Raw genomic sequence first — 17,666 nt, 5'->3', positions numbered from 1 at the left:
CCAAATTTGTAAATTACTTACTGCCTGATTTCCCCTTTTTCTTTCGTTTTCTTTCTTCCTTTCCTTCTGATTATTATTTTGTTGTTACGTTGTTCCCTCTTCCCCTCCCTTAGCTGCCCGCTCCTGTTAAGCGCATTGGGTCTCCTGAAAGGCTCTATATACATTTAAGATATTATTATTATTATTATAAGCTGCTATAGGTCCTGTGTTACAGAGGGATTGATGGGCAGGACAACACTGCCAGAAGTTTCAAAGAATCTTCGGGCAAATATAGACATTTGAGAGACACACAACCTTTGTATCACAAACACATGTAATCGCATTAGCAATTCCACCTGGGAGGTTTACAACACCCTGTACAACACCCTGTACAACACCCTCCCAGGTATGATGGCTGCAATATAAACGGTGTGCTGCCTGAAAAGCGTTGTTTACATAGTGGTAAAAACCAGGAGAAGCTAAAAGAAATATTAGATACCTCCGTGATTACCACAAGGAATTTGCTTGTCAGACAATATCACTTTTCCTATAGCACAGCTAGCCATGTTAAGGAAATGATCAGCAAATCTGTAATCCCTATTTCACAGATTTCTTTGCCTAAATTACCTATTGTATGAAGCAGGGGTTCGCAATAGGTGGCCCACGGGCCACATCAGGCCTGTGAGGCATTTTAATTTCGCCCCGGCAAAGTTCTAGTAATAATTAAAAAAAAAAAATTAAATGTTTAAAAAAATACTATGTACATTTCTCCTATGACAATAGCGGCCGCTTTTTTTATGAAATTCGTAGCGCAGAGGACTTTTATTATGAAACACCTCAACCAGTGCCTCCACCTCACCACAACATCATATCATATAAATACAAATACAGTTATTATTATTATTATTATTATTATTATTATTATTATTATTATTATTATTATTATTATTATTATTATTATTATTATTATTATTATTATTATTATTATTATTATTATTATTATTATTATTATTATTATTATTATATCAGCTGAACTTTCGAAAACTCGCACTTGAGCTTGATATTAGGCTTGTTTGAGATTACTTTCGGCTCGCCTCGAAAACGCAGGCCTGCACAGTTTTGACTACCGCCTTGCCATTAAGCGTGTTGCATGACGATAGGGGTGGACGGTATAAACGGTATACGGTATAAACGGTATGAATTTGTGCTACGGTATGGATTTTGACTATACCTTGTGACCGGTAGACTAGAGGAGCTAATAGCAATGACGTTAACGTTACTTGACGATTCACTCAACGTTTGCAGTGGTCGTTGCATAGGGCTAGATCCACAAAGAATGGATTGCACGGTGCTAGTTGCACCCTACTTACAATTCATTATGAATTGAAAATGGGGGACCCTGGTGTAAACAAGACGAAAGTCTTTCTCTGGTCTGCATCCCCTTAACAATTGTGTGTATTGAGCCTTATTGTATTGTACCCATTCTGCAATCTGTTAATAAAGTTTTCAATCAATCAAATTGACAGATAATTTTGCTTATTTCTTTCTTGATTTTGGTCAATTCAATCTTGTTTTAAGAAAATGTTAATCTTGTTTTCTTAAAACAAGATTAAATTGACCAAAATCAGAAAAGAAGCTAAATGATCTGCCAGTGGGATAAGATAATTCAAGATAATTCTACTCAATATAGACTTATTGTACCAAATACAAGATATGTTCACTTGATAAGATACATTTTTGTTTGCAGTGTAGTTGTAATCAAAGTAAATGTCAAGATTAATGACATGCCTCAACACTTGTACACTATTTGTATTGAACATAGATATAGATGATAGATAATAGATAATATAAATACTAACATACTAACTGTCTAACATACACAAATCATAACACTACAACAGCACTTTACACCTAAGAAGTCTCAGTGGCATCATGTTCCTGGGCTGTGGGCTCTTTGGTGGGGAGTTCACTGGTAGGGACCAATGATGCTGAGACACATACAAGCAGCCAGAGGGTCTCCCTGCAGCCTGTTCCTCAGGTCAGTGTTTTACATTAAGCACCCCCCCCCCACAGCCCAAATGAAATGATAAAAAAAAAAATATAATATTTGTATTTAAATTATTATCATTATTATTATTTTATAATAGTCTAGTTTCATAGCAGCAGCGGTCCTAATTCAGCAACGGCGCAGCGCAATGCTTATAAGGGAAACACTGAGACTAAGAATAGATTAACGAATTCCATATAATTCTATAACTTAGTTCATTAACGATGCAGCAGCTGTATACTGAATCCTGCACACACACACACACACACACACACACACACACACACACACACACACACACACACACACACACACACACACACACACACACACACACACACACACACACACACACACACACACACACACACACACACACACACACACACACACACGCGCGTGCGTGCACGCTCCGTAGCGTGACAGTGATTTGCGACTCCAGATGACAATAATAATAATAATAATAAATGAAGACTTGATTCACATCAATTTGTGTGCATGAGTGAGTGTTATATAGTATGTCTACCTGTTCTCATTATACCCCCCACATAAAATCCAATGGATAATTAGCTGGCCAAACATTATCAGTGCTCTCGAAATTATAATTAGCCGAAATTATAATGTATAGGCCTATATCTCGTTGCACACATCTTACATGATAAAGCGTTTGCTGATTAATTCTGTTGAAAGTGGACCGGCAGAAAATTAATTGGGAACCCCTGGTATAATAATAATATAATAATAATGCAGTAGTATAAAGCAATGTAGTGCTGCACAGTAGGCTTAAGCTAATACAGGATAATATATGCATTAAGGGGAGCTTTTGCACTTCCTGCTGTTACTATAATGTGGCCCAGTTAAGCCTTTTGCAGAACGCCTTTGACAGGGTTTCTCATCGAAGGCATCCTTGAGCTGTGAGAACAATGTCATGTACTTCCATTCAAATAACTTGTCTATATTTTGTGTCATGCGTAACATTACCACTGTACCACTCTCTATCTTTCTTTCTTTCTTTCTTTCTTTCTTTCTTTCTTTCTTTCTTTCTTTCTTTCTTTCTTTCTTTCTTTCTTTCTTTCTTTCTTTCTTTCTTTCTTTCTTTCTTTCTTTCTTTCTTTCTTTCTTTCTTTCTTTCTTTCTTTCTTTCTTTCTTTCTTTCTTTCTTTCTTTCTTTCTTTCTTTCTTTCTTTCTCTCTCTCTCTCTCTCTCTCTCTCTCTCTCTCTCTCTCTCTCTCTCTCTCTCTCTCTCTCTCTCTCTCTCTCTCTCTCTCTCTCTCTCTCTCTCTCTCTCTCTCTCTCTCTCTCTCTCTCTCTCTCTCTCTCTCTCTCTCTCTCTCTCTCTCTCTCTCTCCCTCCCCCCTCCAGTGTGTAACGCAGACTACCCGTGTGAGGGCATGAGCCGCCACGCCACCTTTGAGAACTTCGGCATGGCCTTCCTGACTCTCTTCCAGGTCTCCACCGGCGACAACTGGAACGGCATCATGAAGGTAAAGGTCTCAGGGAGAGAGACGCAATAAACAGAGGAACTAAATAAACAACCCAGTCCCCCGGCGTCGGTGTCTCAGTTCACATCTCACATTCAGACGGTGCACACGGGATCTAGAGTTCCAAACGCATCTAAATTATACCCAGGAGTGTAAAGCACTTGAGTAATTGTACCTTGTTGTAATATTTAAGTACTGTTTTTGGGCATTTGTACTTTTACTCAATTACATTTCAGAGAAAAAAAAACATACTTTTTACTCCTTACATTTAAAATGCAGACCTACAAAGTACAAAGTAGTACAAATCTTGCAGGTCCAACAATTGTATTTAGTATATTTGTTTCTCTGGCTGAACTAACATTAATGTTAATAATCCTGCGGCCGCAGTTTATTTAAAAACAGCCAATCAAATCCCCATCAATGGAAAATGAACCCGCCCATACCCATGCTGATTGGTCCTTGTGCAAGACTAGAAAGCGGGGATCTTTGATTAAACACCTGCTATCAGAAGAATAGACGGTCAGAGTGACAATCTACAGAAGATGTCCACAAACGATAGTACGAGTGATGAAGAGGACGGAACGGAACATTTCATTGCCCCGGAATAAAAAAAAAATGTTAGTACTTAAGTACATTCAAAAGTAGAAACTTTTACTCAAGTGTGTTTTTAGCCAGATACTCTGACTTTTACTTGAGTAAGATTTTGAGACGGTACCTATACTTTCACTCAAGTATAATTTCTGGGTACTTTTTACACTCCTGGTATCAACATTGTGAATTGCAAATGGCAGATGGATGAGGTTGATGAGCTCTGCTACTCTAGGAGTCAGGACGGCTCAAAACTGACATGTACATTAAAGTGTGCATTTCAATCAGCTGACACTTTAACCGAGGCATGGCTTATAGTCTGGTTAAATCAAAATCAAAATACATTTGACATCTACAACCATGAAAAATCACTATTCAACATGATTCCCTGCTAATTCAGTCAGATCACACCGTCCAATCATACCGCAATATTAAAAAATTGTGTAGCATCATTGTAGATCCTATCCCGGTGATTGTTAATCAATGCTGACTTGTCCACAAAGTGATTGGATGTGTTTTATAAGAGCAGAGCAGCAGCCAGCACGTTGCACCGAGGACCATTGACAACAACGTTTTTTTTTTAAGAGATCTCATGTTGCTCTTCTCTGTCAATGCAAATGAGGCCCCTGTGAGATTTAAATAATGTTCAAACTTGAATTAATTATTTAGCAGGCAGTTTCCATGTGTCCACGACAGAGGTGGCAGAGGTGACGTGAAAAGAAAAAGAAGGAAACTCAGCGACCTCTTCTTTTGACCACTTTGAAAATCAACTGAGCCGTACTGTAATCATTCTGATTATTCCCCATCTCTAAAAACCTGTTTCCTCTGATTGTCCCTTGTTCCCACTCCCTCCCCACTCCCTTCTCTCTCCACCCTCCTCTCTCCCATTTGTTTCCTCTCTGCTTTATCTTCCCCACCGGCTCCTTCTATATGCATTAACCCATGTTTTGGGGGGACTGACTGTGCCGACGGGGTTCACATGCCCTCGAGCGTCATTGTACTTTTGTACTTATTTTATGCCATTATTAAGTCTGCACATTTACATTGCACTACTTTTATTGTCTTTTATACCTATTGTTATGTCTGCAATTTATGCATTGTTTTTTTTATTCTGTCAATCTGTGTGCTGATTTTATGCCTATGTTGATTTTATACTATATAGATAGTATATGTCTGTAAAGTCTCGACAACATTGAAAATGAGGGTGACCTCAATTGTCGTTTCAAGTATAAATACAGGTTGATTATTCCTGTTAAATAATCTTTGTTTTACTTTATCATCACTGGCTCATGTTGTTATTTTCTTTCCCTCTGTTCCCATATCTCTCTCTATCCCCTTTCTCTGTCCCCTCCCCCCACTGCTGCCCTCTCACCTCCACCCCTCATCCATCAAACCCTCATCCTCCTCCACCCTCTCACCTCCACCCCTCAACCATCAAACCCTCATCCTCCTCCACCTCTCAACCATCAAACCCTCATCCTCCTCTACCCTCTCACCTCCACCCCTCAACCATCAAACCCTCATCCTCCTCCACCCTCTCACCTCCACCCCTCAACCATCAAACCCTCATCCTCCTCCACCCCTCAACCATCAAACCCTCATCCTCCTCCACCTCTCAACCATCAAACCCTCATCCTCCTCTACCCTCTCACCTCCACCCCTCAACCATCAAACCCTCATCCTCCTCCACCCTCTCACCTCCACCCCTCAACCATCAAAACCTCATCCTCCTCCACCCTCTCACCTCCACCTCTCAACCATCAAACCCTCATCCTCCTCCACCCTCTCACCTCCACCTCTCAACCATCAAACCCTCATCCTCCTCCACCCTCTCACCTCCACCTCTCAACCATCAAACCCTCATCCTCCTCCACCCTCTCATCTCCACCCCTCAACCATCAAACCCTCATCCTCCTCCACCCTCTCACCTCCACCCCTCAACCATCAAACCCTCATCCTCCTCCACCCTCTCACCTCCACCCCTCAACCATCAAACCCTCATCCTCCTCCACCCTCTCACCTCCACCTCTCAACCATCAAACCCTCATCCTCCTCCACCCTCTCACCTCCACCTCTCAACCATCAAACCCTCATCCTCCTCCACCCTCTCACCTCCACCCCTCAACCATCAAAACCTCATCCTCCTCCACCCTCTCACCTCCACCCCTCAACCATCAAACCCTCATCCTCCTCCACCCTCTCACCTCCACCTCTCAACCATCAAACCCTCATCCTCCTCCACCCTCTCACCTCCACCCCTCAACCATCAAACCCTCATCCTCCTCCACCCTCTCACCTCCACCCCTCAACCATCAAACCCTCATCCTCCTCCACCCTCTCACCTTCACCCCTCAACCATCAAACCCTCATCCTCCTCCACCTCTCACCTCCACCCCTCAACCATCAAACCCTCATCCTCCTCCACCCTCTCACCTCCACCCCTCAACCATCAAACCCTCATCCTCCTCCACCTCTGCTCTCTTATCTCCACCTCTCAACCTTGTCCCCCTTCCGTTCTCACTGACCTCCGATTCATGCTCCCCTCTTTCAACCCTCCCTCCTTTCCCCCCCCGCTCATCTTTCCCATTATGTCTCCATCCACCTTCCCTCCCTCCCTTCCTCCATCCCTTCCTCCCTCCCTCCCCCTAACTGTCCAAAACAGGACACGTTGAGGGAGTGCCCACCTGGACACCCCGGGGCCGACTACGGCTGCAACGCGGGCCTCCAGTTCATCTCTCCAATGTACTTTGTGTCGTTCGTGCTGACGGCCCAGTTCGTGCTGATCAACGTGGTGGTGGCCGTGCTGATGAAGCACCTGGATGACTCCAACAAGGAGGCCCAGGAGGACGCGGAGATGGACGCGGAGATCGAGCTGGAGCTGGCCCAGGGAGGCCTCTGCTGCATGATGGGTGGCATCGGGGCCGTGGCCGGGGCCACCAGCGGGGCCAGTGGTGGAGGCGGGGCCAGTGGTGGAGGCGGGCCTGGGGGCGGCGCTGGCGGCAGGGCAGGTGGAATCCCAACAGGGGTGGTGGTCGGTGGACAAAGTGGGGCGTCGCCACCGATGCGAGGACGTGGAAGAGGAGGAGGAGGAGGAGGAGGAGGAGGAGGAGGAGGAGGAGGAGGAGGAGGAGGAGGAGGAGGAGGACCTGAGGGGAACAGGCACCATCGACGGAGGCTCTACTCTCCTGCTCAGGTAGGTGGATGTTAGCGAGCTCACCTGGTCTGTGGGGTAGTTCAAGCAGCATTAACCGTTAGATGGCTGTGGAAAGCAAACGTTGTAAGGCACGTAATGATGTGGAGATTCCATGCAATCAAGTCAAACTTGTGTTCAATCAAATTTGTGAATGGTTTACGGATGGATATTTTATGATATTTTTTAAAGTCATCCAGCTAACTGCTTAATCTCACTCCTTAACCCCCCCCCCATCCAATGTTGTTCTCTCCCATTACGATCTCTGCTATATAGGGATGTTCGATATTGGCTTTTTTACAGATATCCGATATATCGATATTGTCGAAATTAATTTAATTTCCGATACCGATATCAACCAATACCGATACCCCATCCCCAAGAAACTATATGTCATGGAATTACCACAACATTATGCATACTTTTGACAATAAAAGTATGCATTGATGTCTTAATTTCACTGGATGCATTCAACAAGGCATTCTAAATGTAGACATTATGTGCATCTCCCCTTTTCTTCTCTCTGTCCCTCTGGTTCTCACTCTCCCTTTCTATTTTCCCTGTTTCTCTTTCCTTCTCTCTCCCTTATGTATTGTAATTGTCTTTGTATACTATTGCTACTGTAATTATTTAATTTTATTTACTTGTATGCATGTATATAACCTTGTTTTTGTTACATGCTGAGTGAATCAGTTCCCCCAGCCAGATTTGTGTATTCAATTTTTTGGGGGAATTAACTGAAATTAAATGAATCTAATCTAATCTAATCTAATCTAATCTAATCTAATCTAATCTAATCTAATCTAATCTAATCTAATCTAATCTAATCTAATCTAATCTAATCTAATCTAATCTAATCTAATCTAATCTAATCGTGGTCAAATGAAGAGATTTCATGATGCATTGAATCGTTGCCTGAAGAATCGTAATCGAATGTAATCGTTGTGAGGTCGCATGGTTACACCCCTAGTTAGAACGAGTCAGTGTGTAGTCGAGTCACTAAATCTCGTGTCCGAGTCAAGTCTCGAGTCCCCAGTGTTCGAGTCCGAGTCCAAGTCTGAGTCACCAAAGAAGAGTCTGAGTCGAGTCCCCATTACCCAAGTCCGAGTCCAAGTCATCAAGGTTGAGTCTGAGCTGTCATACAAATAAGAAAAGGTCTACATTAAACATAAATGACACAGCGGTCACCATTTCAATGGGAGTTTATTTACTTTGTGACACAATACCCAAACAAATGCACTAGCATTTGCGCACCCAGAGAAGCAGCTGTCAAGACAAGTTATGTCATATCCCACAAAATCGCAAGAAGAAGTAAGTGTTTCTCTGACGGAGAGTTTATTAAAGACTCTGCAGCACTGATATGCCCGGAGAAAAAAGGCGCATTTGAGAACGTGCCACTCTCCCGACGCACTGTAACAAGGAGGGTTGAGGACATCGCACAAAATCTGGAGCTTCAGCTGAAGAACAGAGCGGTCAACTTTGACTATTTGTCCTGGCTTTGGATGAGAGCTGCGATGTACGTGACACTGCCTGCCCAGCTGCTCATCTTCTTGCGTGGGATAACTGCAGACTTTAAAATCACGGAGGAGCTGGCAGCCATGCAGTCAATGAAAGGGACAACAACTGGGAGTGATTTGTTCAGGGAGGTAAATGCATGTTTGAACAAGTTGGGACTTAAATGGGACAAGCTGGCTGGTGTGACAACAGATGGTTGTCCAAACCTGACGGGGGAAACATTTTGGACTTTTGAAGATAATGCAGGATAAGTGACAGAAATTAACCCTCGGCATAAATTGACATGTTTGCATTGTATTATATATATATATATATATATATATATATATATATATATATATATATATATATATATATATATATATATATATATATATATATATATATATATATATATATATATATATATATATATACAACTACTTTAGTTACAACATCAACAACATGATTCCTTTTAACACTGACTTACACAACACCTATAATACCTATATATATATAGTATTATATAGGTGTGTGTAAGTCAGTGTTAAAAATGTTATCATGTTGTTGATGTTGTAACTAAAGTAGTTAACTTCATCAGGGCAAGAGCATTGAATCACAGACAGTTTGTTGCACTTTTGGAGGAAACTGACACTGAACACCGTGACATAAGCTACCACACATCCGTCAGGTGGCTTAGCCTGGGAAAAGTGCTGAAAAATGTCTGGGACCTGAGAGAGGAGATTCGGGAGTTCTGTGTGATGAAAGGAAAGACATCCCACAGCTTTCAGATGCAGACTGGCTGGCAGCCCTTTGTTTTGCTGTAGATGTGACTGCACTACTCAAATGTGAACGTTGCAGCTTCTTTCAAGCCAAATGAAGGAAAACAATATTACCCACTTGCCAACACTGAAGGAAGCCACACTATCAGCTGATCACCTCCACAGATACTCATCCAAGGTAGAAGCATTGCCTGGTGAGTTTCAAGGCGATTTCAAGACTTTAATGAAATGCGAGTGGAATGGTTTCCTCTCTCCTTCACCTGCAATGGGGATAATGCACCCAGTGGTGTTCAGATGGAACTCATTGACCTGCGGTCTGACACACTTCTGGCAGAGCACTTCAGGTCAGTCTCACTGCTGGATTCTACTCTTCTCTCAAAGAGGAGAACTTTCCACACATGAGGAAGCGTGCTCAGAAGATTCTAGTCCTCTTTGGATCTACCTACATATGTGAACAGACCTTCTCAGTGATGAAGTTCAACAAATCCAGATACAGATCCTCTATCACTGATGATCACCTCTCAGATGTCCTTCGCATATCCACCTCAGATATGCAGACAGATTTCAATGCACTTGTTCAAGCCCAAGCCAGACTGGATTTCTCTCACTGAACAAATAAAAGTTACACATACTGTACACAGGCCCCATATCCCTCATATAGTTACACATACACACAGTCATCATATCCCTCCTAGTTATACACACAGTCCTCATATCCCTCCTAGTTACACATACAACACAGTCCTCATATCCCTCCCAGTTACACATACACACAGTCCTCATATCCCTCCTAGTTACTCATACAAGTAAAAAGAACTAAAGAAAATCTAAAGCATGTATTGCTTTTTGTATACAATTGATCAATTGCATGTCTTTTAACTGCAAACATCTCTTCAGTGTTGTGAAGATTAACAAGTTGAAATAAAATGGAACACTGATGGAATGATTGTTTTTACTGTGTATTACTTCTATATTTCTATATGTTTATTGAATCTTCTGAATACCAGTAGCAGCTAATCAAAATATAATCCCTCCTATAGTTACACATACACAGTCCTTATATCCCTCCTAGTTACTCATACAAGTAAAAAGAACTGAAGAAAATCTAAAACATGTATTGCTTTTGTATGAAGTTTATCAATTGCATGTCTTTTAACTGCAAAACATATCTTCGGTGTTTGTGAAGATTAACAAGTTGAAAGTAAAATGGAACACTGATGTAATGATTGTTTTAGTTTTTACTGTTTATTACTTCTATATTTCTATATGTTTATTCTTCTGATTACCAGTAGCAGCTAATCAAAACATTAATTACTACTTTTTACAATGGGAGATAATGAATATTGAGCAGAATTAAGTTCAAGTTATCATTGGTTCGCCCCTCCAACACAGTTCAGGTTTCGTATGTGGCCCCTTGTAAAAATTAATTGCCCGCCCCTGGTCTAGCGGCTAGACTCTAGCCCTACAGAATATTTTTGAAAGTATGGCAACGTGTTGAAAATTATGCTTGGTCCATATTTTCTGTGTTGCTAACTTGTCATTGTCCATTCCTTTCTCCATTCTTGTCCTGAGAAGGTCAGATAAATTAGCTATACTGTGATGTCAAAGCTGTGGCTTCTGTACATGTAGTTCTGTACAGCTAGAGGACAAGGTGTTGAAGCCTATAGTTGGTGTTGATGGCTTGCAGATCTGATGCCAGACAGATGTGTCTCAGCACACACACACACACACACACACACACACACACACACACACACACACACACACACACACACACACACACGTGCGCGTGCGCGCACACACGCACGGTGCACATACAATTATAGCACCTGCGGATCAGAACATGTATTTATAGAAGCAAACCTCCTGCCTGAGCAGAATTCAATTTACTGTGGAAGGAAAAGATGCAGAGAGAGAGAGAGAGAGAGAGAGAGAGAGAGAGAGAGAGAGAGAGAGAGAGAGAGAGAGAGAGAGAGAGAGAGAGAGAGAGAGAGAGAGAGAGAGAGAGAGAGAGAGAGAGAGAGGTGATAGAAGAGGAGGGGAGAAGGGGACATAGAGAAGAGAGAGGTGAAAAAAGAGGAGGGGAGAAGGGGACAGAGAGAAGAGAGAGGTGAAAAAAGAGGAGGGGAGAAGGGGACACTAAAACAATCAATGAGGGAATGGGAAGGGCAAACGAGAAAATTAATGAAAATGGAAGATAGATGAAGACTTGAACAGAGGGCAGGAAAGAGAGAGAGGGGGAGAAAGGTGATAAGAAAAGACTAGAGAGAGAGAGAGAGAGAGAGAGAGAGAGAGAGAGAGAGAGAGGGAGAGGGAGAGAGAGAGAATAGGAGCCGAAAAGAGAGAAAAGGGCAGAATGCTAATAGGAGCAGCAGGACTGACTGACTGACTGACTGACTGACTGACTTACTTACTAATTAAAGAAGCAAGCAATAAAGTGAGTGACTGGACAATCACTAGCATGATACCTTGAGAGGTCCCAATGTCTGGGGACTGAAATGTTGGCACATTATTTAAATAAATCAATGCAGAGGTGAATCTGTCTGTGCGACAGTTATCTGTTACTCCAGATCTATAGAGATTACCATATTGATAATATATATTCTTTGCTGGCTTGTTTGAGGAATCAACAGCAGCAATCAGTCTGTGCAGAAACTAGTTAGCATGCCAGCTTTGAACATACAGTATATATATTTTTGTACCACCAAGGCCAGTGCAGTACAGGCTCTGGCGCAGGTGTATTGGCAATTTGGTTGGACTACAAGGCAATCTTGTAATTTGTTTGGTAATGCATTGAGGCTCAAGGTGAACGCGCCTGTGATGAGATGGGTGGGTTGGCGCAGCTGGGTGTGTGCTGGCGTGGAACCATTTTGTCTGTTTCCATGACAGCAACTATAGGCGAAGGTGCACAGGAACATCTTAAATCCTACAATGAATACAACATTTTAATCTGTCGATTAATCTGTTTATTAACCTTGTTAACAGAACTCGCTTTGGGGCATCAATAATGTGGTCAAGAGGCATGGATTCTCTATTGTGCCTGAACTGGCTTGGCTTCTTTTATTCACATATGAGCAGCAGTTATACAACACTCTACTCTCTTTGAGAGCTCTTGAGGAGAGAAAGAAAGGGGTGGGGACCTTCTCTTTTATAGTCACCTCTAAGGTAGAATACCTTGGTAGCTACGCCGAGAGCGCCCTCCAGTGGAGACAGATATATATACACAAATGGCAATATCTGGTGGAGACAATGATCTACACAGGTAAACAACTACAAGTGTAAACAGTCATATGTACAGTTGGACAGTCACTAACAGCCCCACACAGAGTCTCTTAACTCAACACTCCGACTTGTTAGTGCACTGGCTGACTTCTTGGAAAGACATTTTAGTAACAAAAGAAATAACACACATATATATATATATATATATATATATATATATATATATATATATATATATATATATATATATATATATATATATATATATATATATATATATATATATATATATATATATACACACTCAAAAACATTCTAGGGTATGGCATTCAATATCTTCACTTTAAACATGACCCTTGCAAACTACATCAGTTTTAATTGAGAATAGGTACCTTCACAATACCTATTACCCTGTTGTCCGTTGGATAGTAAATCGGTGTCATTCTTTCTTATCCGATGACATACCTGATGAGGGGATATTATTTTTGATGACATGTTTACATCTATATTGACACCTCGGGTTCCTAATAACCACAATGGTTCCCTGGTTGCCCTTATGAACAACAGTTTCCATATATACGCAATGTCTATCATTTTAAATGGTTTAGACAGAACGCCCATTCTACAAAAACACCATATTTGGTAGAGAGGATATATTTCAATTACCTACTACATCTTGAACAATGTATTCATAACCTTATCTCCATCACTTCGAACAGTTGCTCTCTATAAACATATTTTATTGTCATAGCTAGAGATATGTACTCAGCCCCACACGCTGACAATATCTTTGTAGGCTCTAAGCCTTTAAGTGCTTGATGTCCACCTGCAGCACTTCTGGTGTAACAAAAAAAAATAAAACAAATTTGATGAAGTTCAATGATTCTCTGTGTGATCAACAAAGGAATACTATGACATCCTTACTCACTATAGAACATATATAGGTCACGGCGAGTACAGGTTGTCCAATAGAATGAAGTTACCCACAGTTTATCTATACAGTTTCACTTCAGTCAAAAAAAATTTAAAATTAAAACTCAAGACCCTCTGGGGTATGTATCTCTTACACAAATGACAGATTGTTCGAAGTCCATACCTATAAAATGGTTTAACTTGCCTAGGTATTTCTTTTGTGGTCTGGAGTGATGATAAGATCCTCCACTTTTATATTTTAAACATAGATCAAATATATGGCTCAATTTTAAACATAGATCAAATATATGGCTAAATTCTTCAGTATTCAATACATTTTCTATGAACCATACTTTGTATTTTCCGTGGTCTTCAATACCTTCCTGGGTTGAATACCTCCCCATCCACCTCCCACTGACCTCCAGTGGCTTGGTTGAATACATCCATTTTTCTCTCCCACTGTATGTATGCCCTCTACGGGGATATGTGTATTGTCCTCGTCGTCACTCCCTTCCCGGGCATGGCCTGTCAGACGTTCTGGGGGTCTGTGTCCCCCTTTGGAATACCTCCCACTGCTTGAGGCGCTTGACGTCACCCTCAGGTGCTTCTCGTCATCGCCCCCTGGGGGTTGCTGACTGTTTGTCTGCATAACCGTACTGGGTACACTGGGGTGTTGTGTTTCTATTTCTACACACCTTGTTCTGGAGTCCAGCTCTGGCTCCTCTGTCTGTGCCTCGTCCTCACAAGTTGCTTTTGTGGCAAACTTGACTAGCATGTGTTTCTGCACTGTCCCTTTACCGGGATGATAAACTAGGAGAGCAGGACTTCCTCTGTTGTATCCTACGAAAAATCCTTTAACATCCTTGGACTTGGGTTTTCCCTTGTCCTGCAGGTACACATAACACACTGATCCAAATCGGTGCATTCTGGCTAGATTACACATCTTTCCTGTCAGCGCTGTATATGGAGTGGTGCCTGAGTGCTTATTAAAGCACCTGTTTCTGGTGTAAGCGGCTTTTTGTACCGCGTAATGCCATAGGCTCCTTGGTAAGTTACTATCTGCTAGCTTGCATCTAGCCATTTCGGAAAGGGAGTGCCATTCCCTCTCTGCCACCTTGCCCTGGCGTGTGTGGTATGGACGTGACGTCTTGTGTCTTATCCTATACCTTCCCAACAGTGACTGGAACTCTCTGTTTGTGAACTCGGCTCCGTGGTCGGACCTCAGACATTTTACTGCCCCATAGGGAGCTACATCTGCCAGGAATTTTTCCGTGGCCTGGAGTATGCCACTCCTCTCTTTGACAAAGTAGACAAATGTCGCCCCTGTACACACGTCTGTAAAATACTGTACATATCCAAAACCTCCCATGGACTCGCCGCTTACTGGGCCGACTAGGTCCATGTCAACTAGTGCGAGTGGTACCTCCACTCTGTCTGTGAGATCTCTGTGTCTCGGTTGGGTAAACGTTCCCGTTTTGCACATTGCACAATTTCTGTCAGGTCTACGCTCCCCCTCAATGTGCATACCCTCTGATATTACTTGCAGTTTCAGTAAATCCTCGTAATTACAATGACCCATAATCTCGTGCCATGTCTGAATATCGTGACTGGCCGTCCCGTTATACGCATCATCATTATCGTTACACTGGTCGTAGTCATTACACTCCGTTTTCAGATCAAATACTTTCTGGTTGTGTGTATTGCGCCAAAGGGAACACAGTTTCTTGAGTCTGGCGTTGTTGTACTTTATCTATTTAGTGTTACTTTTGGGAGTAGTGGGGGAGAAATGAATGAATGAATGAATGAAAACTTTATTTAACAGATTGCAGAATGGGTACAATACAGTACGGCGCAATACACACAATTGTTAAGGGGATGCAGACCAGAGAAAGACGTTTGTCTTGTTTAGATCAGGGTCCCCCATTTTCAATTCATATCGACATTTATGACATACACAACATACATGACAGCTTTGGCTGTTTGTACGATGAAACAAAGAACTTCTAAGATATACATTAACTTGGATTTCAGTGATATTCAGCGGTTATGTCAGTGTTCTTAAAAGCTTGTAGTTGTGCATGTCATAAAAAAACAAACTCGCATCATTTGGGTATTTCTGAATGTTTTGGCATATGAGTCTATATAGGATGCATTTTTGTGTAATTGTTTGATCATAATACAGGACTAAGGAACATGGTATTTTTTTTATTTCAAATTATATATATAGGACTATGTATAAAGAAAGGGGATGCAGACCAGAGAAAGACTTTCGTCTTGTTTACATCAGGGTCCCCCATTTTCAATTAATATCGCCATTTATGACATACACAACATACATGACATTAGGGATTAATAAGAACGAGCCGCCTCGGAAGAAGACGGCCGCTGCTGCTGAAACCACCGCCTCGCGTCGCCTCGCTGGCTCTTCCGCTTCACAGCGCGGCAGCGGGCGATAAGGGGGGCGTGCTAGTGCGCGGTCACGTGGGCTTAGTGGCCAATCAGAGGAACCCGCAAACCGAACTGCGTTGTATTTGGCATAGACGCTGCCAGACTGCCCACACCTGCCTGCCTGCCTGCTCGCCTCATTGCAAATTAATTACTTAGGTGCGTCAGTCACTCCTCACCTGAAAATACCATTAACCCCTTAACAGTCCTGCAAATTTAGCATAAAACGCCTGTCGATTGCATACCCAATTAATTAGCGATTTGTTATACTTTATACTTATAGCACATGCATAACACAATAAAGAAAAATCACTTTGAGTGCTAATATAATAGAGAAACAGAGGTTTGAACACATTGAAATAAAATATTTGCTCCTTACTCTTGTGTTGACTTGTGGCCAGATGCCTGTTTTTGGGTTCCAGCTGAGAGGTAGGAGCTGGAAAACATGATTGATTGATTGAGTGATTGATTGATTGATTGATTGAAAACTTTATTAACAGATTGCAGAATGGGTACAATACAGTACGGCTCAATACACACAATTGTTAAGGGGACGCAGACCAGAGAAAGACTTTCGTCTTGTTTACATCAGGGTCCCCCATTTTTTATTCATAATGACATTAATGACATACACAACATACAGATATATATCTTGACATTTCTGACATACATGACATACAGGTATACAGTACTGTTACATTTGTGACATACAAGATATGCAAATATACAGTACTGTTATCCTAACAGAAAAAGATAAGGGTTCCATAGCCTGAAGCCTTATGTAGTACGGGTCCAATGTTTATAAAAAAGTGGGTGTGTTTCACAAAGGTTTTTGTAATGTGTGTACCAGTGTTAATTCAGAATGATTATCCAAAATGGCCGTCCGCTGCCATTGATTCCGAGGCGCTAGTCAAAACAAACAACTTCCCCAGCTTCTTCTTTGTCTTTCTCGTTTCAATCAGCCCTTGCGTGGGACACCCCTGGCTCCAGAAATTACGCTTTTCAGCTGTTTCGTCTTGTAACTCGAGACTGGAAGCATGCAATATAGGTTGAGTAGGGTGACGATCGAAAAGGCGGAACATTCTACTCTCCAACAATCTATTGGTTGATTTCCAAAAACGTGCCGCGGCGTGCACGCGTGCCTGATGGCCCGTCCGATGCTTAACACTTTCAGTGCCAGCCATTAGACGCAGCCCTCTGTAGCAACGCCAACGGTAGATAGATAGGAATCTGTCACCTTGTTTGTAGAGCTATAACTATATTCTATATTATAGCTATGGATACAATACTATGGTCATTTGCCAGTGACTTTCTTCCGGTCAAGATGCAAAAAAGAGAAATATTCTCTATGCATACATTCGCGCGTTATACCGTGGTGAATATAAGTATGTTTTTAGATCGGTCTGGGGTATAACCGTTGTCGTTTCTTGCCTGGACCCGCTATTATTCTCAAATCAAATCTATATCATAGGTATTATGTTTCATCATGAATGCATGCAAGGGGGGGGCGGGTCGTTTTTTGATGC

The 17,666-nt window shown here is 41.9% G+C and overlaps 1 protein-coding gene across 1 annotated transcript in view; it reads left to right on the top strand.

Annotated features, from left to right (window-relative positions):
• LOC311231801 (voltage-dependent T-type calcium channel subunit alpha-1I-like) overlaps positions 1–17,666 on the top strand; it is a gene marked incomplete at both ends in the record, with an annotated part of 367,238 nt that overhangs the window by 258,708 nt on the left and 90,864 nt on the right. Inside the window, 2 exon segments of the mRNA XM_084318426.1 lie at positions 3,389–3,510; positions 6,758–7,126. Coding sequence (XP_084174552.1) covers positions 3,389–3,510; positions 6,758–7,126 — 491 coding nt within the window.

The sequence above is a fragment of the Notolepis coatsorum genome, assembly GCF_963971535.1.
Source record: "Notolepis coatsorum genome assembly, chromosome: 7".
Taxonomy (NCBI): domain Eukaryota; kingdom Metazoa; phylum Chordata; class Actinopteri; order Aulopiformes; family Paralepididae; genus Notolepis; species Notolepis coatsorum.
Note: the sequence above shows the minus strand (reverse complement) of the source record. Positions and strands in the feature narration are given on the sequence as shown.